General features: G+C 41.3%; 1 protein-coding gene across 15 annotated transcripts in view; it reads right to left on the reverse strand.

The window, feature by feature from the left end:
- LOC118674202 (BTG3 associated nuclear protein) overlaps window positions 1-24787 on the reverse strand; it is a 147884-nt gene that overhangs the window by 95229 nt on the left and 27868 nt on the right. For 13 of the 15 annotated variants that reach the window (XM_036345664.1, XM_036345657.1, XM_036345666.1 and 10 more), the window contains 3 exons: window positions 22974-23112; window positions 15249-15340; window positions 11965-12164 (listed from right to left, as the gene is read on the reverse strand). In XM_036345664.1, the coding sequence (XP_036201557.1) occupies window positions 11965-12164; window positions 15249-15340; window positions 22974-23043 (362 nt within the window). In that variant the 5' untranslated portion in view covers window positions 23044-23112. Of the gene's footprint in view, window positions 1-11964; window positions 12165-15248; window positions 15341-22973; window positions 23113-23287; window positions 23309-24787 lie in introns of those variants that run through there. The other 2 variants (XM_036345662.1, XM_036345670.1) reach the window with 2 other exon arrangements.

A 24787-nucleotide genomic window follows, 5' to 3' on the forward strand; every position in this document is an offset into this window, starting at 1 on the left:
TAAACAAAAGTAACATATTTATGTTGTTTTGTTCACCTGTGTACTAATAATTTTAATAAATGTCTTTAACCCTGGGGCCTTACAGTTACAGGAAATAAATATTTAGCTTCAATTTCTGTCCATATTTCTGTTACTGAGGAGTGTGACAGCCTGTCAGATAGGACAAAACTTTGGAAAAGAAATGGGAATGAAAGTTCAAAAGGCAAAGAAACAAGGTAAAATTTGGCTGTCAAACGCCTATTCATAGGATTTTTTAAATGGATGATGGTTTTAGATTAAAGTATTTAAAGAGCAATGAATCAGTTTTGTTTTTAAATATCAGTATTACAATATGCCAGAAATTACCAACTCTTAACTAATGTAACTTATGTCAACCTCAAAATGTACCAAAGAATATTTCATTTTTCAAAAATTATGAAACATCCATATCACATTAAGAAGAATGAAATAGTTATCTAAATGTAGATACTGAAAAACTGTCACACTATTAAGTTTCTTGACTAGGCTGACTACAGTCCCAGTCAATCAATCAGACACTAATCTGGGTGCTGCTTGGAGGGAATTTTGCAGATGTGATTAAAGTCCCAATTGGTTGAAGTTAACCAAAAGAAAGATACAGTAAAAACCTCGATGTAACGGATTAATTTGGATGAGGGGATATCCCTTAAAGCCAAAATCCATTATATAATAAAGTAGGTTTTTTGAATATTTGTTAAAAAACTGACAAATTAGCTAGCTTACCTGTTTTTACTTATGTAGACATGTTCGTGTAATTAAAATTAAGTATGTATGAAAAGCTTAATTTCATAGAAATTTTCTATACATATTACAGTAACTTTAAATTTATACTGAATAGGCCTAGTAAACACATGCATTCACCAGTCACTGTGAGTAAACAAATGCACACAGCTGGGGTGTGGCTCAGCGCAGGTGGGAACATTGGCCAGCACATGTTAAAACTGCTGCAGAAAGTCATGCCAAGTTATAACAGAACCAACTACCGCCCACAATGCAGTGTGATCACATGCTAATCATTTATGGAACATTGTTTACAAGCAGTCTCTTGGACTTAAATATGTAGGCTATACTTGTAGGTATGTAATATTTATTTATGCTGGTGAAATCCAGTGGCAGTGTTTTTTCCAACATATGGCCCATTTGCTAAAATTTGTTTAAAATAACAGTGAATAACAACAACAAAAATAACCTATTAATTTAATTATAAGCAAATCATGGTTAAAAGCATTTTAAAATTAAGAGGGTGTTAATTTTCACATATGACATACAGATTGGGAATTTTTTCTGTTAAATCCAATTAAATTGAGGTCTGAATAACTGAGAGTTTACCATAATGTTGGATGGGCCCAGCCTGATCAGATGAAACTCTTCCCTGGTCTTGGAGACTCCAAACAGCTCCTGCCAGCTGACCATGATGTGCCCTTTCTGTCAACCTGCCCTACAGCCTTCAGGTGCCCCCACAATGTATAAGCCAATCCCTTGTGATAAATTCCTCATGGGAGTGCTGTATTTCTCTTTCTTTCTCTCTCTCTCTCTCCCTCCCTCCATCCCTCCCTCCCTCTCTCTCTCTGATTCTGACTCTCGCTCTCTCGTATCTCCTACTGTTTCTGCTTCTCTGGTTGAACCCTGACACGTTTTGAAATAATTATAGACCCACAGGAAGTTACAAAGAAAGTATACCAAGTTCTGTGTCCCCAGTGGTGACGTCCTATATAACCTGTAGTACAGTATCAAAACTAGGAAAGTGAATGGAACAATACTGCTAGTGAGACTACAGGCTTCATTCAGATTTCACCAGTTTCTGCATGCAGTAACATGTCACATGGAGTTCGATGCAGCTGACATCATGTACTGCTCCATCGCCACCAAGGAGAGGCCGAGTGCTGCCCCTTTAGACACACCCACCCTCCCATCCCACCCTATCCCCTGGCAACCACTAACCTGTTTGTTTGTTTTAATATATATTTTATTGATTTTTATAGAGAGGAAGGGAGAGGAATAGAGAGTTAGAAACATCGATGAGAGAGAAACATCGATCAGCTGCCTCCTACACACCCCCTACTGGGGATGTGCCCGCAACCAAGGTACATGCCCTTGACTGGAATTGAACCTGGGACCCTTCAGTCCGCAGGCTGACTCTCTATCCACTGAGCCAAACCAGTCAGGGCTAACCTGTTTTAATGTATAGTTCCGACATTTTGGGAAAGTGATGGACATGGAACCATACAGCACATGACCTTTAGAGACTGGCTTTTTGCACTCAGCACAGTGCCCCCAAGGTCATCCAGTGGCAGCGAGTATCAACAGTTCATTCAGTGTTGGTGCTGCACAGCTTTCCATGGAATGGGTGTGTGTTTACAGGTGGACCAGTTTAACCTTTCATCTGCAGAAGGGTATTGGGGGTGTCTGCAGGTTTTGGTTATTACAAATAAAGCTGCCCTGATGCAGAGGTTTTAGTGTGGTCATAAATTTTCATTTCTCTGGGACAAATGCCTAAGAATGTGATTACTGGGCCATATGGCAAGTATGTATTTAGCTTTATAAAATACAGCCAAACTTTACGCCAGAGTGGCTGCACCATCCTACATTCCCACCAGCAACGGAGGAGAGATCCAGTTTCTCCACATCCTGGTCACACTTGGTGGTGTCACTATTTTTTATTTAAGCCATTTTGATAGGTGTGGAGTGATATCTCATTGTGGTTTTAATTTGCATTTCCTTGGTGACTATTGATACTGAACATCTAAATAATCATATGCTTACCTGCCCTCCTGTATCTCCTCTTTGGTCAAATATCTGTTTTATTTTTTACCCACTTTCTTATTGGATTGTTTCTTTACTGATGAGTTTTGAGAGTTCTATATTCTAGAAACCAGCTCTCTGTCAAATAAATGGTCTGCAAATATTTTATCCTCAGCTGTAGCTTGTCTCTTCATCCTCCTGGCAGGTCTTTCACAGAGCATACGTTTCTTATTTTGATCAAGTCAAATTTATCTCTTTATGCTCTTGGTGTCAAGTCTAAGAAGTCTGCCTAAACACCCAAGGATTTTCTCCTGTGTTTTCCTCTAAAGGTTTTCCAGTTGGCATTTAAATCTGTAATCCATTTTAAAATTAATTTTTGTTCAAGCTGTGAGGTTGACATCGATGCTCATTTCTTTTATTTTGCCTGTGGATGCCCAACTGCTCCAGTACCATTTGTTAAAAGCCTGTTCTTCCTCCATTGAGCTCTTTTGCACCTTTGTCAAAAACTAGTTGCGCATATTTGTGTGGGTTTATTTCTAGGCTCTCTATTCTGTTCCACTGACCAATTTATCTATTTCTTGATTACTTTGTTTTTTAAAAAAACTTTGATTTTAATTCATTCTTTTGCGATCTTAAACCATTATCTATACTTTTACCTATAACTGTATGTTTGTTATTTAAGCTCCTTAATCAAGCCAACCAGTGTGACTCAGAGGTTAAGCATTAACCTATGAACCAGGAGGTCATAGTTCGATTCCGGTCAGGGCACATGCCCAGGTTGTGGGCTCAATCCTCAGTCAGGGACCTGCACAAGGCAGCCAATCAATGATTCTTTCTCATCATTGATGTTTCTCTCTCTCTCCCTCTCCCTTCCTCTCTGAAATAAAAAAACAAAACAAAAACATCCTATATAAAAAACCCTAATATGCAAATTGTCCCCTCGGGCTGTTGTTCGACCCAGAGACCCGGAGTTTGACTGCCTGCTATGATGTGCACTGACCACCAGGGGGCGGTGTGGAACATGGTGGGCATTGGCAACGTGGCGCTGGGGTGGCGCTGGCAGTGGCCGGCAGTGGAGGCGCTGCGAGCCCCTATGGGTCCTGATGAGAGCAGGACCATGGTGGGATGGTGGAGCAGGTGAGCAGGCGGTGCCAGGCCAAGGTGGGTGCAAGTGGGGACCCAATCACCCTGCCAATTGCCCCGCAGACAGCAGACAGCAGCAGCGGTGGTGGGGGCAGGGGGGGGAGCCCCCCCCTGCCCCAATCGATCGCCCCGTAGGCGGGATGGTGAAGCAGGTGAGGGGGCGGCACCAGGCCGCTGTGGGGCTGCAAGACTGGGGGCACAAGCTGGGGCTGCGAGGCTGGGGGCATGAGCTGGGGCCTGATCTCCGCAGGTCACCCTGAGGGACCCCACCTGTTCACGAATTCGTGCACCAGGCCTCTAGAGAGAGAGAGAGAGAGAGAGAGAGAGAGAGTGTGTGTGTGTGTGTGTGTGTGTGTATTAAACTTTATCAAAATTAAGGAAAAGGGAAATAGCTAGACCCCATAGGCTATCCTGGTTGTTTTAATTCTAATATTATGCTCATTACACAAGTTGAACACTCTTGCCTAAATACAGTATCGGAAGTAAAAAAGGCCCTAGAACTTGGCCCAGTGACCTATGATGGGTGAAACAAGGACCATTCACCCATTGTGGACAGTGACTGTGAGTGTGAGTGCAGGACCCCCATGGACCCCAGCAGGACATCCCCAAAGGCTCCATATAAAAGGAGGCATTCAATCCTGGAAGCCTGTGGGGGCAATGCACAGACAGGTCAATAATCTGCCCAAGCCCACACAGCTGGTAAGTGACACACTTAGATTTGAGTTCAAATCCTCAAGCAGCAGAGCCAACATTCTTAACCAAAATCAATGAAGCAATAGTCTATAGCCCCCAACTTCTGAAATAATAGAATTTCCTGTGGAAGCTATGGCCCACCCCCAGACAGCCTGGGACTTTGGGGAAAAAAAAATACAATTCCCAAGATGATTCTGATGAATGCCTGTGGTTTAAAACAACAAAATTACACACAACCCTATACAAGAGGCACTAATCTGTTCTGGTCACTGTTTCCCCACAACACTCAGCACCTTCTCATCTGTTATACAGTTTAGTTTGTTATGTGGTTGTCCAGGTACAGGGATCTTTTTGACTGTTTTATTCACTGGTACATCACAACTGCTAAGGTGAATGCCCACTACATGGTCAAGCCTATGAGTTAAGACATGAGTGAATGGAAGAATAAGCTTCATATCTGAGTGCAATTCTCTGGTTAATGCCTCTAGATTTCCTTGGTCTCATGCTGCTAATCTGGTGCTAAAAGAAAAAAGGTTGAGGATCACAATCCAGAACAGAAACCTACGAACACAATGCAGAGGAAGGACTATGGATGCTGTCAGTGCAATTTCTGAAGATACTAAACCAAGTGTGACCTAGACTCATGTGGTTTTACTGGTGTGAGCCCAGCATGTACCACAGAGCCTGGTCAATATTAGACACAGTGAACAACCAACATTAATATTATTAATTTTTTAAACATAAGAGGATTGAGGAAGATCAAGGAATACTAAACACCTAAATGCATGATGGGAACCCTGGGAAGATTCATTTGATGTGAATCCTGAGAAAAAATTTATCTGCTAAAAATGGATCCCTATGGTCAACTGAGGGCCCAAATTTTATAAACAACTAGAGGCCCAATGCACGAAATTCATGCAAGAGTAGGCCTTCCTTTCCCCAGGCTGCCAGTACTAGCTTCCATCTGGCACCCGGGACCCGGGCTTCCCTCACAGTGCCGGCTCCATCCAGAAGGTTTTCCGGAAGGATGTCCAGTCTGATTAGCATAGTACACTTTTATTATTATAGAGAAGAGCCTAGTGGCCACTTCCTAATAGGGGCTTCTCACATTCTCTGTATACCAGGACCCTCTCCTTAGGAGTCAGCCACTGTAGGGAAACTCTAGCTTTGACTTTCAGTACTGCACAATTGGATACCTCATTTACATAAAATGGACCTAATTGAGAGCCTGGGCAAGGAACGTTGCTATCCTGCCCTTTGTCTCAGACACAATTTAGGTTGCTACCTGAATCTGTGTCTCTAGGGTTACAGCTCCTTTTGGTTGAATAAGTGCTTTTTATTTTTTATTGTAATCTGAAATTGATTTTATTGTTTTACAGTGATCTCTTCCACAGAAACCCTAGCTTACTACTTTTATTCTCATTTTACTGATGAAAAACTGATGCTTAGAAAAGGTAAGAATTTGCCCAGGTTCTCACCATTTATAGATGATGGAGCCTGGATCTGAAACCAAGTATTTCTCATATTCTTAGCCACTTGCTGGTCAGCAGCAGGAATAATCCTATTTCAATACTGTTACAACTTACCCTTTTCAGTGTTTAAGCATTTTAGTTGCTTTGTTTTTAAATCAATTTTGTGTCCTCAGCTTTCAGAGTTGTCATGGCAAACATTTTCCAAGCTACACTTAGGAAGTGGCCAACTTCTCATCGATTTCAAGAAATAGCTTTGTGACAGTACCTGTATTATTATTTTAAAACATCAATTTTTCTGCCCCCTTTACCGATTAGTCACAGAAAATGGACTATCACTTGAATGCACACTTAGGAGCTTTATTCAAATCTGTGCAAAAAAAAAAAAAAGGACTTAAATAAAAGACTTGGAAAATGTAGGATGTAAACTATTTTCCACAACTTTGTGTTTGCCACTTTTTATTACAAAAGGAAAACTAAAAACAAGTTGGACAAAAGCAGCCCCTTGGCTTGCACCAGAGAATTTGGAGCCCATAACTTGGTCCAGTGCAGGCAAGGACACCAGGGCAGGATCAGCGAACATTTCCAAGGTCAGTATCTGCCATGCAGAGAGCCCAACAAGAAACACATGCAGACCTGGGACAAGGGGTGGACCAGAGATTGCACCCAAACGCTCTACAGAAGAACTGTGTGCTTAGAGTACTTCATAGAAATTCTAACACAGAATCTGCTAAAATCCTATACAGATTTCAATGACTTATAATTGGATTCTAAATGTAAACACTCACATATACACACACACCTCTTATTGTATACTAACAGAGGAACAGAGAAAACCCTATAGAACCAAAATAGTTTCATATTTAGAGCCAGCTCCATTTACCTGAAAACACCACACTGATTCAGGTTTGAAGCTCACAGGGATGGGTCAACATCAATTAACAAGTCTGCCATGGAAATTGCTAGAGGTATAGGAGTCATGCCTATAGTCTCTATCCCTACCCAAGAGTTTCAGTGCACTGGGGTTCAAACAAATAACACTTCTTAAGTCCCCTTGAAGAATGGAGTTCCCTGGGAGAATCTGGTTTGCATAAGCAGCATAGTCGTTCTTTATATCCAATTTCCAACGATCAAGGAAAACTTCCACGAGTACCAAAAGCATTTAATCCAAGCAAAAAGCTCATCCAGGAAATAAGGAACCAACTGGCCTGGCTGGCGTGGCTCAGTGGTTGAGCATCGACTTCTGAACCAGAAGGTCATGGTTCGATTCCAGGTCAGGGCACATGCCCGGATTTCGGGCTCAATCTCCACTGTGGGGCAGGCAGGACTGTGGGGCAGGCAGGAGGCAGCCAATCGATGATTCTCTCTCATTATTGATGTTTCTATCTCTCTCTATCTCTCCCTTCCTCTCTGAAATGAATAAAAATATTTTTTTAAAGAAAACAACTGCCACCAAGTCTGTAATATCACCAACAGTGACATGTCTGTAGTTGTTGACTGAACAACCATTGAAGGCTGAGGGGACATGAGCATGTCACATCAAATAATCAAGAATGTCCACAATTATGTTCTTTGTCTAAACCTCACCTTACACGTATGGGTACTAAGAGCACATCCTATTTTAGGAGAAACTACTCTTCCAAAGACAAGTTTAAATAACTTAAAATGCCCAAAGGCCAAATCCTCTAACCCCCTCCATCACCAACACTGTCCTGAATGGCAGTAAGTGAGAAGGCCACTCCGACACAGCAGAAATGCTTTACCCTTGGGGAGTTCACATTCTAAGTTATTTATATTAACCCAAACTAGGAGCAAACCTTAGGTAAGACTAAAACTGTACACAGCGCAGTACTATTTGCAAATAACTTCCCACTCATTCCCTATATCAGGTGATATTTCTATTCACACAGTGACCTCCAACTTTGTGTTTTGCAGCTGGGTTGGGAGGAGTTCCACCAGAACATTTGAAGATTATTTGAGAAAGTTTTTGCCTCCCTCCAACCTACAATTAAGCCTCACTAGATTATATCCTTCTGAAACTCAAAATAATTATTCACCAAGTTGAGTTTAGGAAATCTGATATACTATTAACTTTCTAATTTTTGTGAATTATCTCAAAGAAAACCTCTCAATTAACAAAAGCAAGCCAGCAATTCTCTCCAAATTAACCTACAGATTCAACTCAATTCCAATCAATGAAATATGAGTTATTCTAACACTGGAAGTACACCAAATTATTACAATATGCATAATCTATTAAAACATTTGACTATGTTTATTATCTGCTTATCAGATTGAATTTGAGTCATCAGATTATGTTAATGACTCATAAAGTGTATGTGTGTAAACTATATGTTTTCTTTGGTTAATACTCAGTCGTAACATGTACAGGAAATCACAACAAAGTCACCAAAAGTCTGCAGGTGTGTGAGGGAGTGTAGACCAGTCAGGAATAGAAATCACATGCATACAAAATTAAATGGAAACATCAAAAATTCAGTCCTAGCCAGTTTTGCTCAGTGAATAGAGCGTCAGCCTGCGGACTGAAGGGTCACAGGTTCAATTCCAGTCAAGGGCACATGCCACGGTTGTGGACTAGATCCCCAGTAGGGGAGGCATGCAGGAGGCATCAATCAATGATTCTCTCTCATCATTGATGTTTCTCTATCTCTCCCTCTTCCTTCCTCTCTGAAATCAATAAAATTTTTTTTAAATTCAAAATTTGATAAGGAAAAATTAAAACGTCTGTCATTGCTGAGATCACACCATTCCCTCACAATTCAAAAGAACTTACCCTGAGTTTGTCACATTCTAAAGCTTATGAAATGCTATACTTTTGATTGAGAAGGTCAATGCCTCAAATGGAAACACTCTGAACACTGGTGACCCAGGCCAGTGCTCCAATGCCAGAACAAGATGCACAGAGCGAGCGAGGCCTCTTTCTACCCAGAGCCATGGAGGCTCAAAGACCGGAACATTCCTTCTACAAATATCCAGCAACATTTAAAACAAAAGACCCTCTGGGAAGTAAAAGAGAAAATCAGCAACCAGCATAATTTAAATAATTTCTTGATCAAATACTTCAGTTTTCTGTGGATCAATAATCAGTTCAGAGGAAAATAAAAAATGTCCCCCTTTATACGTCTTACATGATACATCTCTCTGTAAGAAAAACTTTAAATCACTTTTGCCCGGCAGGCGTTGCTCTGTGGTTGAGCATCAACCTATGAACCAGGAGGTCATGGTTAGATTCCTGGTCAGGGCACATGCCCGGATTGGGGGCTCGATCCCCAGTATGGGACGTGCAGGAGGTAGCCAATCATGATTCTCTCATCGTTGATGTTTCTATCCCTCTCTACCTTTCCCTTCCTCTCTGAAATCAATCAAAATATGCTTTTAAAAAAAAGAAATCTGCTTTTTACTTTGAGAGGATTTTAAAGAAGCTTCTGATTTATTACAATTGTTTTATAATTATAAAAACACACTAAGCTGTAAAAAAATATCTAAGCTTTTAAAAATAAAAATTTGTTATGTCAATCTGAGCTCAATCAAAATAAACCACATGTGTGCCCTGACCGGTGTGGCTCATTTGGTTGGAACATCATCCTGTAAATCACAGGGTGGTAAGATACCAGATTCAATTCCTGGTCAGGGCACATACCCAGGTTTCAGGTTGAATTCCCAGTTGGGGCATGTATGGGAGGCAACCTATCAATCAAAAGTTCATGTCTCACGACCCACCGCCCCTCCCCCGTACTTCCTCTCTCCAAAATAAAATAAAATAATAAATAAAATAAAATAAAATAAAATAAAATAAATAAAATAATAAATAAAATAAAATAATAAAATTTAAAAAAGGAAAAAACCTACTCGTGCATATAAAAAATAAAATGAAGCCCCTGGCTGGTGTGGCTCAATTGGTTCCCATGCATCGAGAGGTTGGTTGCTGGTTCGATTCCCAGCCAGGGCACAATGCTTGGTTTATGGCTCGGTCTCCAGTAAGGGGGCATGCAGGAGGCAGCCGATCCGAGAAAGCAGTTTCTTTCTTTCTTTCTTTCTTTCTTTCTTTCTTTCTTTCTTTCTTTCTTTCTTTCCTTTCTTTCTCTCTCTCTCTCTCTCTAAAATAAATAAAAGTATATTTTAAAAAAATAACAAAATAGAAATCTACTGTCTTGAAAATAAGAAACACAAGCATTTTTCCAGTTAGTCAATATGTTAAGTTAATGAAAACAAAACCCAAACATCTGGGTTTTGAGTTGCTATCTGACGTATCAAACAGTCTGTTTCTACAAGATCCCACTGGACAGCGGTATTCTATCCCATGATCCATGCACTCACTGCATGTGTGCAGTCATACTCGCATTCCAGCTCAGTCTCCAACTAGGACAGCACCGCCATCAAGCCAACACCAGGCCCAGCTATGTCCTACTAATGCACTTTCTTCAAATGGCTCTATGTCTAATCTCAAGAAAGTGCAAAAGAGGGGTTTTCACACTGATCTATAGGATAAATGTGCCTGTCCATACACGTGATCCCTTCAGTCCACGTAATAAAATGAAGGCCCTTCCTGGAATGCTCATAGCTGGGCATTTAAAGGAAGAGCCTACTCTATATGGACTTCCCCAATCCCAAGGCGAAACAACCTCACTATTCCAGGAATTACAATAAGCAAAATACAAATACCGGCACACTTGCGAGGAAGGAAAAAAGCACCTACTTAAAAGAATTCAAGTCGATTTTTCTATTCCTCAATTAGAAGACCGCTGTGGGTGAGGCCCCATCCAAGTAACCTCACATTTTTATTACAATAATTAAGTTTCAGCATCAAAGATTTTCTTTCTTTCTTTCTTGAATTTATTTAAAGAATCTCATTCAGGTGTAGAATCTGAAAATCTGGACCCAAAATACCAGCTGAGGTTGGCAGCAGTCCACTGCACCTACGCTCCAGGGATTAAAGAGAATAACTCTCAGCGCTGATACCATGGTCGGTCTGGGCCAGTTTTAATCAGAAATAATCAACAGGTGAGTGGATTTCAATATGCAGAGAGAGATTCAAAAGTGGGCCCCGCAGCTGAGAGGCCGCACCAGGCCCTGCAGGTGGGGCTGGCTTTGGGCCCTGTGCAGCCTCCAAAGAGAAGAGAGAGTGGTATTTCAGTGAACAGCTTATCGCCCAGAGGCCTCATTACTGAAAAGACCTTTACGGTGTCTGCATTCGGGCTGTGAGGTTACACTTAGACTTCCCAACAGATCATTCACAACAAATGCAAATGGGCCTAAGGAATCAATGGAGAAAGTATCCTTGAGTGAGGATTTTTAAAAAACTACAGACGTGAATGGAAAAAGTTTGATATACTCAAATAAAATTTATAAATACTAATACGGAGAAAAAATATCTAAAGACTCGCCAGATAGAAAAACAACAACAAAGAAACAAACGCACATCTTCCAAGATGTGATGGGTTAATTTCATAGAAAAGATGCACCAGTCTGGTTCATATCAGAAAGAAAATGTGAGGATGACTCCCAGCCAGTCCAGCAGGGTATCACGTGTTTAGTTTGAGTCTAAGTCAGTGGTTGGCAAACTGCAGCTCGCGAGCCACATGCGGCTCTTTGGCCTCTTGATGTGGCTCTTCCACAAAATACTGACTTCTGCGCATGGGCCACGAAGTTTCAATCGTACTGTACGTGCGTGCCCGCACATGGTATTTTGTGGAAGAGCCACACTCAAGGGGCCAAAGAGCCGCATGTGGCTCGCGAGCCACAGTTTGCCAAACACTGGTCTAAGTGAAATAGGTGCCGTGAAGCTGGAGGCAGAGGCCCTCATGTGTACTACAATTTGGGTAATCGCACAGAGGAGCCTGGATGAGGAAGTGACCACGGCCCACACGTCTGTTCTTACCATCGCACTTTGTTGCACGTCTGTGTTGCACCGAGAGGGGAGCCCGCCACCATGGGGACTTGGATGGGACTGTGCTGCTTGTTCGTGACCAGATCCAGCTTTTCTTCTAATGATTTACAAGTAGCCTCGAGAGCTTGCAGCTTGGCTTCAATACTATCCAATCGCAAGCATATTGTCTGGTTAATGGAATACAGGAAGGACTGGAAGTGAAAAAAAGAAAAACTTCAGAAGGGATATCTTGAACTTTAAGGAACCCCAAATGGTTATTTCCTAATGTGAATCACATCTACTCTGATAGGACAATCCTGCACGTTAGCTCTTAAGTTACATGCCAGAAACATTTGAGTAAACAAGTTCAACCTCTTATATTTAAATGTGACTACTTAAATCCTTGTTTTACTTCTATGTGTAGTTGTGATTCTTAGTAACATTTAAGTCCATATGATAAAAATGTAGTCTTTAAGATGTCCTTCTATTAATCAGTAAATTTACACATAAAAACTAGTCACATCTTTCTAACTATAAAAACACATTTACCTGTAACATCAAAACAGCATGGAAATTACTAGTCCTGCACATTCACATAATCCCCACTGCTCTGTTGTTGAAATTTGGTTTAAAAAAAAAAAAAGTTACAAATAGCATGCCTGCCACCTAGTGGTTGACATGAAGAGCAGCTTCACACTTGATCACTTTTGAGCCAAGTCCCAATTACTAATTCCAATTGATCACAGGAAGCGGTGACATACATGACTCCAGACCCAAGAACCAGATCAAATACACACACCAGACAGGAAAACTCTTCACTTGCCATTCCTGCCGTGAGTTGACAAGAATACAAACAGAAGCATGTTTTCAGGTAAGACTTCCACTGTGCAGCAAACACCCTAAACTGATCTCACGAGCTAGTAGAAGGATTCAGAGTGCTGGTTAGAAGCAAGTTCATAAAGTATCCAATAGCTCAATTTAGTAGAAAGGCTAGCTTGAGAACCAACAGCTGAAAATAATGAAGACTGCCTTTCCCCTTTCTCTCTGCTTCTCTGCCCACAGTAAAAGGCCAGCCTCCATTTGACTGACAGGACATGCCATCTAACTGCTGCTGGCCTACAGTATTCCTAGGGCCTGCTGCCCTTCTAATCTGAAGCAAAAACAGCAAAATTAGAGCTATATCACATCATGTAGGTGGCATCGAGGTCTGGGAGAAGAAAAATATGGATACTCTTATTCAGTGCATTTTCAACAGACTGAGGTTATCTTGTGAAGAAGTTAAATGCATTTGTCTAACTGCCTGTAGACATGACAGTAAGGGGCAGCAATGCGGTAAACAAAACCTGCACACTGTCCAAACAACTCACTTTGTCTCAAGCAATCACACCCCCTGATGACTCATCATGAGTGCTAACGTATAAAGCAAGGGCTAACCTCCACGTCCCCCAGTGACTGCCTGCCTTCAGGAGAACAGGACGTTGGAGCAAGTGTGTGACCGGGGCCAGAGGCACACACAGTTGACATTCCATCACCCATGATCTACAAAGAGGTAACTTCCATGGTTCACCCTAATGTAAATCACCATTGGAACCACCCATTGGTCCTGAATTCTTGAGATAAAAATCACTTAAAACTCCATTCTTCTTTATCATTTGAAGACATCAAACACTTGGCTCCGGAATTCTTAAAATACAGTAAAACCTTATTATTTTAACTCTAAATTACAAATGATTCTACCTAGGGTTTGGGAAAAATTCACTGTTATGTACTAATAAAACAATTATCAAACAAATTCATGATACAAAGAGCAGAGAACATTATTTTTAATGTCTTTTTATATACAAGTGTTAGTAGCCATTCACATTCAAATCTATTCATTGGAGAGAAGAGTTCTTGGCAATTTGGTGAGCAAACTTTTCCAAACAGTACACAAATGTGGCAGTATTCAAACCATAGCCCAAAGTTTAACTTATTGACAGTGGAACTAGGACTGAGGCCAGCCCACTTTCATCTTTTACTTTATAAATTTCTGTACTGTTTATGTTTATAATGAGTATCTCCGGTGGTAAAATTATAACTGCATTTTATTTTAAAATATAATTTGGTGTTACTAATGCAGACACCTTCTAACCACTAGTCAGAAACAGAAATTTAACTGTGAATATATATTTTTTAAATATACTTTTATTGGTTTCAGAGAGAAAGGAAGAGGGAGAAAGAGAGAGAAACATCAATGATGAGAGAGAATCATCAATAGGCTGCGTCCTGCATGCCCCCGACCAAGGATCGAGCCTGAAATCCAGGTATGTGCCCTGCATGGGAATCGAATCATGACCTCCTGGTTCATAGGTTGATGCTCAACCGCTGAGCCATGCCGGCCAGGCTGAATATACTTTTAAATCACCTACATGTTTAAGCTTACACTACTTCCCCTTTTTAACAAAATTGTTAAGTTTTGGGGGATATGAATGTCTCTAAATAGAGGGATTACATGAAAAGCCACTATGGTTTACATTTGCATTGCTGAAACTTCGCACATGTGCTGATATTTATCTCCATGACTCCGTAAACACTAAACCAACAAAGCAAATCCAAAGATCCAAAATCACTGACTGACTGATTCAGTGGTTTCAAAGACCACCTCTAGTAAACTGAAATTTAGGTGACTTACATGGTAGGTACAGAAGTACTTTGGCACTAGTGGGAAATATTAGCCACACAAACTGTCCTCTTTCCTTCTGTCCACAACAGGTCTGTGGTTGTAGAGAAAGATGCCTCACATGGCAGCATCTCAATCTAAACAATGTTGATTCTTTAAGGGGATTGAATGGTGACTCCCAAAAACAATACATCTATATCCTAACCCCAAGAATGTATAAAGGTGGTCTTATTTGGAAAAGGGTCTCTGTAAATGTAATTAAGTCAAGGATCTTGAGGTGAGATCTTCCTGGATTAGGGTGACACCTAAATTCAATAATAATTTCCTTATAAGAGAAGAGAAAGTGAAACAGACAGCAACACATAGGGAAGAGGCAGTGTGAGGATGGAGGCAGAGATTGGAGTGATGCTGCCACAAGCCAAGGAACATCTGGAGCCACCAGAAGCCAGAAGAGGCAGGAAAGATCCTCCCCTAGAGTCTCTGGAGGAAGCACAGCCCTGCCCACACACTGGGTTCAGACTTCTGGTCTCCAAAGCTGTGAGAGGATAAATTCCTGTTGTTTTAGGCTCTGCAGTTTTCGACAATTTGTTATGGCAATGCTAGGAAACTAAGTAATAAAATATATTTATATTTTTACCTTTATAGAGGGGTCCTGGCAATTGATCTCTAATCGTTGGCGTTTCAAAGCTGGTTCATCTTCGTCTGTCACTACATGATTCTCCAGTACAACTGAAAACCAAAGCAGAAACAAAAGACTTAAACTTTAATATGAAAAGTTTTACAGACTGTTTTAATATTAAAATAGTAAACCATTCTGACACCTTAAAGTTAAAATGAGAAATGGTACATCCTGTTTCATATTTTACCTTTTCATAGTTCTAAGTTAAAATTCTCAGAGAGAGCCCTAACCGGTTTGGCTCAGTGGATAGAGCGTCGGCCTGCGGACTGAAGGGTCCCATGTTCGATTCCGGCCAAGGGCATGTACCTTGGTTGCGGGCACATCCCCAGTAGGGAGTGTGCAGGAGGCAGCTGATGGATGTTTCTCTCTCATTGATGTTTCTAACTCTCTATTCCTATCCCTTCCTCTCTGTAAAAAAAACAATAAAATATATTTAAAAAAAAATTCTCAGAGAGAAAATAGGATCTCTCCTTAATCTCAAGAAAAACTGAGATACTGGATAAATAATTTCCCTAACTCCAAAACTACAGGATTCTCATTCAGTGTTTTATTCAGCTACCCTGTTTGAATTTCGGCATAAAAAAACCAAATCAATAATAGTGATATTTTCCCAATTTTAAAGTCGTGTCTGTTGGCTACCTCATTTCAAATTTAAAAACTATCTGGGCTATTACATCTCCTTAGGTGTTGATCATCAAAACAGTCCCTAACTTAACATACTAAGTTACATGGAAAGCTACTCTACAGTGCCGCTGAAATCAATGCCTCCCCATCGCAATGCTCAGCTGATATTCATGGCTTCCCCACAAATAAGCAACTCAGTTCACATTCAAGGCCTGCCACAATACGGTCAGGTCCTAACCACCTTCCTTTCGTTGGAAATTAGCTACAAAAACAATATTAAAGACACCCAAAGAATCAAAGACCACAACTATCCATAAATCACATCATTTCTGCAAACCATGTTTCTCTGTTCCTGATTGTTTGCTCTAGACCTAGTCAATCACTAAACAGTTACATATTAGCAATTATAGATAGAATATCATAGTCATTTTTTTTTTTAATTAAATCTTTATTGTTCAGATTATTACATTTGTTCCTCTTTTTTTTCCCCCCATAACTCCCCTCCTCCCAGTTCCCACCCCACCCTCCGCCTTCACTCCCCATCCACTGTCCTCATCCATAGGTGCACGATTTTTGTCCAGTCTCTTCCCGCATCTCCCACACCCCTTTCCCCCCCAGGAATAGTCAGTCCATTCCCTTTCTATGTCCCTGATTCTATTATAATCACCAGTTCATTCTGTTCATCAGATTATTTATTCACTTGATTCTTAGATTCACTTGTTGATAGATGCATATTTGTTGTTCATAATTTGTATCTTTACCTTTTTCTTCCTCTTCCTCTTCTTAAAGGATACCTTTCAGCATTTCATATAATCCTGGTTTGGTGGTGATGAACTCCTTTAGCTTTTCCTTATCTGTGAAGCTCTTTATCTGACCTTCAGTTCTGAATGATAGCTTTGCTGGATAAAGTAATCTTGGTTGTAGGTTCTTGGTATTCATCACTTTGAATATTTCTTGCCACTCCCTTCTGGCCTGCAAAGTTTCTGTTGAGAAATCAGCTGACAGTCGTATGGGTATTCCCTTGTAGGTAACTGAGTTTCTTTCTCTTGCTGTCTTTAAGATTCTCTCTTTATCTTTTGCTCTTGGCATTTTAATTATGATGTGTCTTGGTGTGGTCCTCTTTGGATTCCTTTTGTTTGGGGTTCTCCGCGCTTCTTGGACCTGTAAGTCCATTTCTTTCACCAGGTGGGGGAAGTTTTCTGTCATTATTTCTTCAAATAGGTTTTCAATATCTTGCTCTCTCTCATCTTCTGGCACCCCTATAATTTGGATGTTGGTACGCTTGAAGCTGTCCCAGAGGCTCCTTACACTATCCTCGCATTTTTGGATTCTTTTTTCATTTTGCTTTTCCGGTTGGGTGTTTTTTGCTTCCTCGCATTTCAAATCATTGACTTGATTCTTGCGCTCCTCTGGTCTGCTGTCGGGAGTCTGTATAATATTCGTTATTTCAGTCCGTGTATGCTTAATTTCTAGTTGGTTCCCCAATATAAGATCGAGGGTCTTATTAGTTTTCTTGTAGATCTCATTAAGTTTATCAGCGGCTTCTAAACAGTTCTTGAGAGACCTTAAAAGTGTGGTTCTGAACTCTATATCTTCCATTGACAATTTTGTCCTGTTTCTTTGTCTCCGCATTTTGTTATGCTTCCTTGGTGCACCCCCTAGTGGTCTTTGTTCGCAGTCTTATAGTTAAATCTTGATTGTTGTAGCTAATTCCAGGGAGGGTTTGACCTCCAGGCCAAGTGGCTATGAGAATCAGCTGTGTCAGCAGTGAGAGAACTTCTGTCCTCTAGGGAGGTGCTAATCTGGCGTTTGCCTGAGGCTATCCGGCAAATGCCTGTGTGCAGGGCTTGGGCGGGGCAGGTCTCACAGGATCAACAGGGTGGGCTGGAGAGAGCAGTTATGGCGGCTCTCAGTCCTGTCCCCAGGGGCTCTGCCTCTCTGAGTCCCAGCACCCGCTGCAAAGCTCAGAGAGAAAGCTGCACTCGCTCTGACCGAAGCCAGACAGTCCCGCTTCTCCTGTTTGAGTCTGGGTCCCTAAAGACTCGTCCAGATCTGGAGCTCAGAGTCTGCGACTCCCTCCCGATTGAAAACGCCAACCGCGCCCTCTGCCGCCAGCCTGCTCCGAGCACTCCGCACCTCAGAATTTGACTTCAGCACTGCGCCTCCTCTGAGTGTCCGTATGCGTTTCTCTTTCCTCCTAGTTGTAGGACTTCCACTCAGCCAGTGTTCCTGTGGTTCTGGGTGATGTCCCTTCCGTTTTTTGGTTTCACTTTTGAAGTAGTTGTTCAAAGCAGCAAACTCCGGCGTTAACCTATGCCGCCATCTTGGTTCTCCCCATAGTCATTTTTTATTTAACATGATACCATGAGTACTTTTCCGTTTTGCTACAGTATTTTTTCCTTCTCCTCTCCTTGCCTTAATTACCAATGATAATTGCCTGATATATTTCTCCTAATCTCTTTCTACAAGTTCACAAATGGAGATAAACATATTACATATATACCAGAGGGCCGCCATCTTTTATCAGATCTGTCCGCATCTTTCATCTTCACTTAACAATGTAATGTGGACAGCCCTCACAGTTAATGGCTTTAACTCACTTTTTAACAGTAATATAAGTTTGTGAATCTATTCTCTACAGAAATGCGTACAGTATATGAGAATATACATTATATATATACATGTATATACACACACAGAGCATGTATATTATAATATTGTATATATATACATGTGTACACAGAATTGCACTTATTGTAGCACTTGTGGGAGTATCCACCCATGGAGAATAAACTATGGAGCCTGACCACTTTGGCATATCGTCAGACCTCCTTTCAAATGCACCCCATGCTACAATCAAGCAGGATAAACTCGCTGTGGACAGGAGATGCCTGCCTCACCTGGACAATGATGTCTGACAGTCCCAGCTCTTCCCCCTCCAATCTTCCCTGTGCTCAACCACCTCCACTCAAGGAAATCTACCCCTCTTCCACCAGGCCCACATGGGTGCTGGAAACAGTACCTGCTCATGCTGTGGCACAGCAACTACCACCAAAGGAAGGACCCCCCAGCCCCTCACAAAAGGCTGTCCACAGATGTGGACACAGCACATCTGGCTGGCATTAGTCTCTCATCTGCTCAGGGAGGGTCAGGGCAAGCACAAGGGAAGCCAAGTGCACAGGTCACTATGGCCCAGGCCCCATCTCAATCAAAGCACCGCCACTTCAACAGGCTGTATATCTTGATATTCCAAATAAGATCTCAATTTTTTTTTTAAAGTGTCAATGCCTTTAAACTTATACATACTCGATAATTCATCTCAAAACTCTTAAGTATAAAGATACTGCATAGACCCATAACTCAAACACAAACCTTTGATAGTTCCTAGTCAGGAGTAGTAAAGTGATCTCCCAGAGGTGATTACCCAAAGCTCCTCTGCAGGAACCAGCCAAGAACTGACAATAACAAAAGGCATCTTGCCTACCCAAGATCATTGCACAGTGGATCGATCCTGTGTGGCAGGAAATGCCTTGACCACCTCCACAAAAATAGATAAAAATGAATGTTTATTTAATTAAGTAAAAAGGGGGAAAATCCACGTCTACAAGTGTTTGTGGTTACCAAAACACAGGTTCCCAAAACTTTTGTCACCTCTATAGAAAACTGGTAATTATACCAGGACTAGGAAGACAGAGAGAAACCTTGGCAATCATTTTGATCCTTTTAATTTGCTGAATAGAAAACAAGTTCAGAGAGGTTAAGTGATTGTCCAGAGCCACACAGCTGGTTCCTGTCACCACAGAAAAGACGACTCCATGCCCCTTGGCAGCGTGAAGCATCTCAGGCTGGAAGCAAAGAGCAATGAAGCAGATGTGTAAAAGGAGACGTGTCCGTGGCAGACAGCACAGGCACCAGCACCAGAATTTACCAATAACTTCCCATTGGCTGCAGGACTACAGTTTCTTTTCTTTGTCCTTTGTTGCATTGCTTATTATAATTTTGTGTGCATTACTTTTAGATTTATATTAAAGAACTCAATACTCTCTTTTATTTGTTAATCCTCACTGAGGATATTTTTTCCACTGACTTTTAGAAAGAGTGGAAGGGAGGCGGAGAAACAGAAAGAAACATCAATGTGAGAGATGCACGTCAATTGGTTGCCTCCACATGGCCCCGACCCAGGGCCGGGGATGGAGCCTATAATCAAGGTACATATCCCTGAGCAGAATCGAGTCCAAGACCCGTCAGTCCAAAGGCCAATACTCTATGGAAATTGTAAAGATACTGAGCAAAACCAGCCAGGGCTTAATACTCATTTTAAAGCCATCACAATCACCTGGAATGATAGGTCTGAAGAAAGTTACATGCAGACAAGTGAAGTAAGTGCAGCTGTATGGTGAGTACATGCAAAACCAAAACCTAAACATTTATTTTTAAATGGAAATTAGGACATACATGCCAACATTTTAAAAGCAGTTCTATTACTAGGATTATGGGAAATTTTTGTTTCTTCTACTTGCTTAACTACTTTTAAATTTCACAAAGGTCATATTTTAGAGATGAGGAAAAAATAATCTCAATCTTAAACCCATTCTGACTACAAACATGTGTAATGTACCATGGTATTTGCTGGGTGTGTGCAAGTTCTTTTGAGTCAGAAATTGCAGGCTTTCTGCCCATAAAGGCCTCAGAGAGCCTTGCATACAGGTTCTCATTAAACAGTCAATAAACTATAATTCCCAGTTATTTAAGGAACAGAGATGAAACAAAACAAGATTAGAAATGACTTCTCTATGCCTTCCCTGGACTATAATCTACAGAGAAGGAATTTATGTAGGAAGTCAGCTATCAGAATTTGAATAGTTCTAAAACTGCTTAAATTTTATGTGACTGGAACATTTCTCTTTTATAACATTGTAGTGTGTGCTTTCTAAAGAAATTGTTGTTCACCTACCAAAATATAAACACGGATATATTTTAAATTGCTATATACAGTGATAGCGCTGCTTCTTTTTAAGTTCAAAGGTTTCTAAGGTGTGGTGCTAATGAGGTCAGGGCTACAGGTTCTAGCTCTAAACAAATTGGTTAGTTTTACAGAGAAAACTGTAGTTGAATAGCTGCACTCATATGCCCAACTTTGTTCAATGATCTGATGAAGCTCTTGATTTTGCCAGTTAATAGGTGATAGTGCTTCTTACTAAAGAAATCAGAAGCAGCTTTGGCTCTCTGAGCAGCACCATGGTAGTTGGCGATAATTAAACAGAAGGCGTCAGGGGCAAACACAGGGGAAGCCAGGTGCACAGGTCACTATGCGGCTGAAAGGGAGCCAATGTTTCTAACTCTCTATCCCTCTCCCTTTCTCTCTGTAAAAAATCAATAAAATATATTTAAAGTTGAACAAGCTGATGGATAGGAGCCCCACATCCAAGAATCTGTTTCAAATTTAGACTTTCAATGGTGACAAATAAAATAGAATCCTACCTGTGAAGAAAAAAAAAATCAGAAGCAAAATAAGGGGGAAACTGACCAAAGAATAGTATTCCTGAAAGGAAGCACTTCATTTCTTTATGACCACTCATTTAATTCCAAAATTATTTATATTACTCTTCCCTTCTGTCGTAACTAATTTCCAAATGAAATGTTTCCCAATTAACATATCAAATAGATCATACAGGACAGACATCATGATTTCTTATGAAATTTCTGAAAATTCTCTTTTATATTGGAAAAACAATTCAGTATTTCAATTCCACTATTCTAAAAGGAAAAAACAGGCAACAGACATTCAGTGACTTAATTATGTGCACTTGTAACTATATATAAAACACTTAAAACTTTAAGGCAAAAAAAAAGAAAAAAAAGAGGAAACCTACTGAGAAATCCTTTTACAAGTAAAAGTGTAGACAAAGCTTTTTCATAACTGAAGTTCTTGAAATTTAGGGTTTCCTTTATGAGGGGCCTTTTTTGTATATATATATATATTATTGATTTTTTACAGGGAGGAAGGGAGAGGGATAGAGAGTCAGAAACACCGATCAGCTGCCTCCTGCACACTCCCCACTGGGTATGTGCCCGCAACCAAGGCACATGCCCCTGACCGGAATCGAACCCGGTTATGAGGGGCCTTCTTAAAACAAATATTTAGTTAAGGTTTCAAAGTAGATGTATGCTTTTAACATCAATAAGAAAAATTACCAGCCTTAGCCAAAGTGTAGGAAAATAGTTGTTCTCACTCAGCAGATGGAAGAGTAACACAGTAAAACATTTCTGGGAAATCTGTCAGTGTCTTATCAAAATTGTAAACATACAAAGCAATTCTGCTTGGGAATTTACCATAAAAAAAGATTTTCCAAGATATACTTGCAGGGATCTTTATTGCAAGGGTTTATATGAAATAGAAACAGTGCAAAAAATATAAATGCCACCCACAAGAGGAAAGTTCAATAAATGAGGGGACACCTATAAATGGAATACCATGTAGTTGTCAAATAAATGCAGTCAATTTGGACATATCAACTCGGTAACATTTCCATGACCATTCAATAGTAAATTTTAAAAGGTGGAAATTATAAGGAACTAAGCTGTCACAGAGGTCCCTATAGGTGGGGGAAGGAAGAGGGAAGCAGAGATTTAGTGCCTGTGCACATCAGAGGAGGGAAGAGCGGACAAGATGCTAGAAGGCTACCCATTTGAGAATGGACCTTTCACACAGTGCATGCATCATTTTTTCTCTTTCTTTAAAAGACTAAAGAAAACTTCTGGAAGCACTTTTGGATTTTTATTTTTATTTTAAATATGGTCTTTTTTATTTGAGAGAGAGAGGAAGGGAGATAGATACAAACATCAATGGGAAAGAATCAACATTGATCATCTGCCTCCTGCACGCTCCCCCGACTGGGGACTGACCCCATACATGGGGCATGTGCCCTGACCAGGAATCAAACTGGTGACCTCTTGGTGCATGGGTAGATGCTCAACCACTGAGCCACACCAGCTGGGCGCACTTTTGGATTTTTAAAAAATCGAACAAAGTCTATCTGCTCTCCCATAGCTCTATACCTGGGTGATGGTGACTCAGGTCTTCTACTGCAATCTGCACCACGTCCGCCAGATCCTGTTCTGACATCATCCAGAAGGAGAGAAGAGGGGCCAGTCAACAAGCAAGAATCAAACTCACACAGGGCTAGGATTCTGTCACCTACAAAACAAACACAGAGCAGAGAGGGAGATTAATGATTGTGACCTGTGAAATGAAAACTGCTGACCATATATATTCAAGAGCACATCAGGCCCTGGCCAGGTGGGTCAGTTAGTTGGAGCGTCATCCTGTGTACCAACAGGTTGTGGGTTCAATTCCCAGTTAGGGCACATACCTAGGTTGTGGATTCTATCCCTGGAACATGTCAATGTTTCACTCTCACAGTGATGTTTCTTTCACTTTCTCTTTCTCTCTCTCTCCCACCCCCCTTCCTTTTTTTCTCTCTCTCTAAAATCAATAAACATATCCTCGGGTGAGAATAATAAAAACAAAAATAAAAAGAGAACATCAGATATCCACAAATTTTGTTTTTAATATAGGGTTCTTCTTGCCCCAAACCACCAAAAGGTTAGCATTTTTGGAGAATTGAGAAACAGCCCAAAAAATGCTCATTGCTTCTGTCTAGCCCCTACCTGAGAGCCTCTCACTTTATCAATCCATTCCTCACACTACCTCCAAAGTCACCTTCCTAAAATGGCTTAAACACATCATCCCCAAGCCAAAAGTCTCCAATGGTCCCCTACTGCCCACAGAATACAGCCTATCTTCCACCTGCTCCCCGTGGGGTCTCAGCTCACACACCCCAGAAAACCATCGCACTGTTGTCTCCACTAGTAATAAAACTCTCACCTCCCAAAGTTTACCTAATGGATCTTTCAGCCAAGGCTATCCCCATACTCCATTTCTCCTACTCAAATCCACCCTCTCTCTGAGCTCCTCTGTTTTGCTTCCCCTTGGCTTCCAGCACAGACCTGAACCACAACACAGCCCACTGCTATGCCCAAGAGCACTGCCATCCTATCCACAGGGCACCTTCTGGGGCAGGGCCACCTCTGGTGTGAGTTGTCATCCCTGAGCCTAGCATTGTGTCTGGAATAGAGTCAGTTATTTTCTTCCTGATCCTGAAACACTTTGATTAGGCCTAGAGAGACCTTATTTTCCAAAAACAAAAATGAGACCATATCATTCCAAATGTGATCTCTTGATCAGAGATCCAAATATAGTACTTGAAAAAGAGGATGTCCTGAAGAACTCAGTAATCAATGTCACTATAATATTTTTTATCTTATTATACTTTATACTAGAGGCCCGGTGCATGAAATTCGTGCACTGGGGGGGGGGGGGTGTCCCCTCAGCCCAGTCTACACCCTCTCCAATCTGGGACCCCTCGGGGGATGTCCGACTGCCAGTTTAGGAGTTGGGAGCCTGCCTGCCTGATTGCCCCTAACCATTTCTGCCTGCCAGCCTGATCACCCCCTAACCACTTCCCTGCTAGCCTGATTGACGCCTAACTGCTCCCCTGCCGGCCCGGTCGCCCCCAACTGCCTGCCTGGTCCCCCCCAACTGCCCTCCCTCCCCTGCAGGCCTGGTCCCCCGCAACTGCCCTCCCCTGCTGGCCTGCTCACCCTTAACTGCCCTCCCCTGTGTGACCACATGGGGGTGGCCATCTTGTGTGAGGGTGTGACAGTCAATTTGCATATTACCTCTTCATTATATCAGATTATGTATTTGCAAGTAATTATTTATAAAAGAAATTACTTTCCCACCTAGACTACATGCTCCCTGAGGGCAGAAACCATACACTCAACTCTACAGCACAGCTCCTTTCATTGGT

Source organism: Myotis myotis, unplaced genomic scaffold, assembly GCF_014108235.1.
Source record: "Myotis myotis isolate mMyoMyo1 unplaced genomic scaffold, mMyoMyo1.p scaffold_m19_p_19, whole genome shotgun sequence".
Lineage (NCBI taxonomy): Eukaryota > Metazoa > Chordata > Mammalia > Chiroptera > Vespertilionidae > Myotis > Myotis myotis.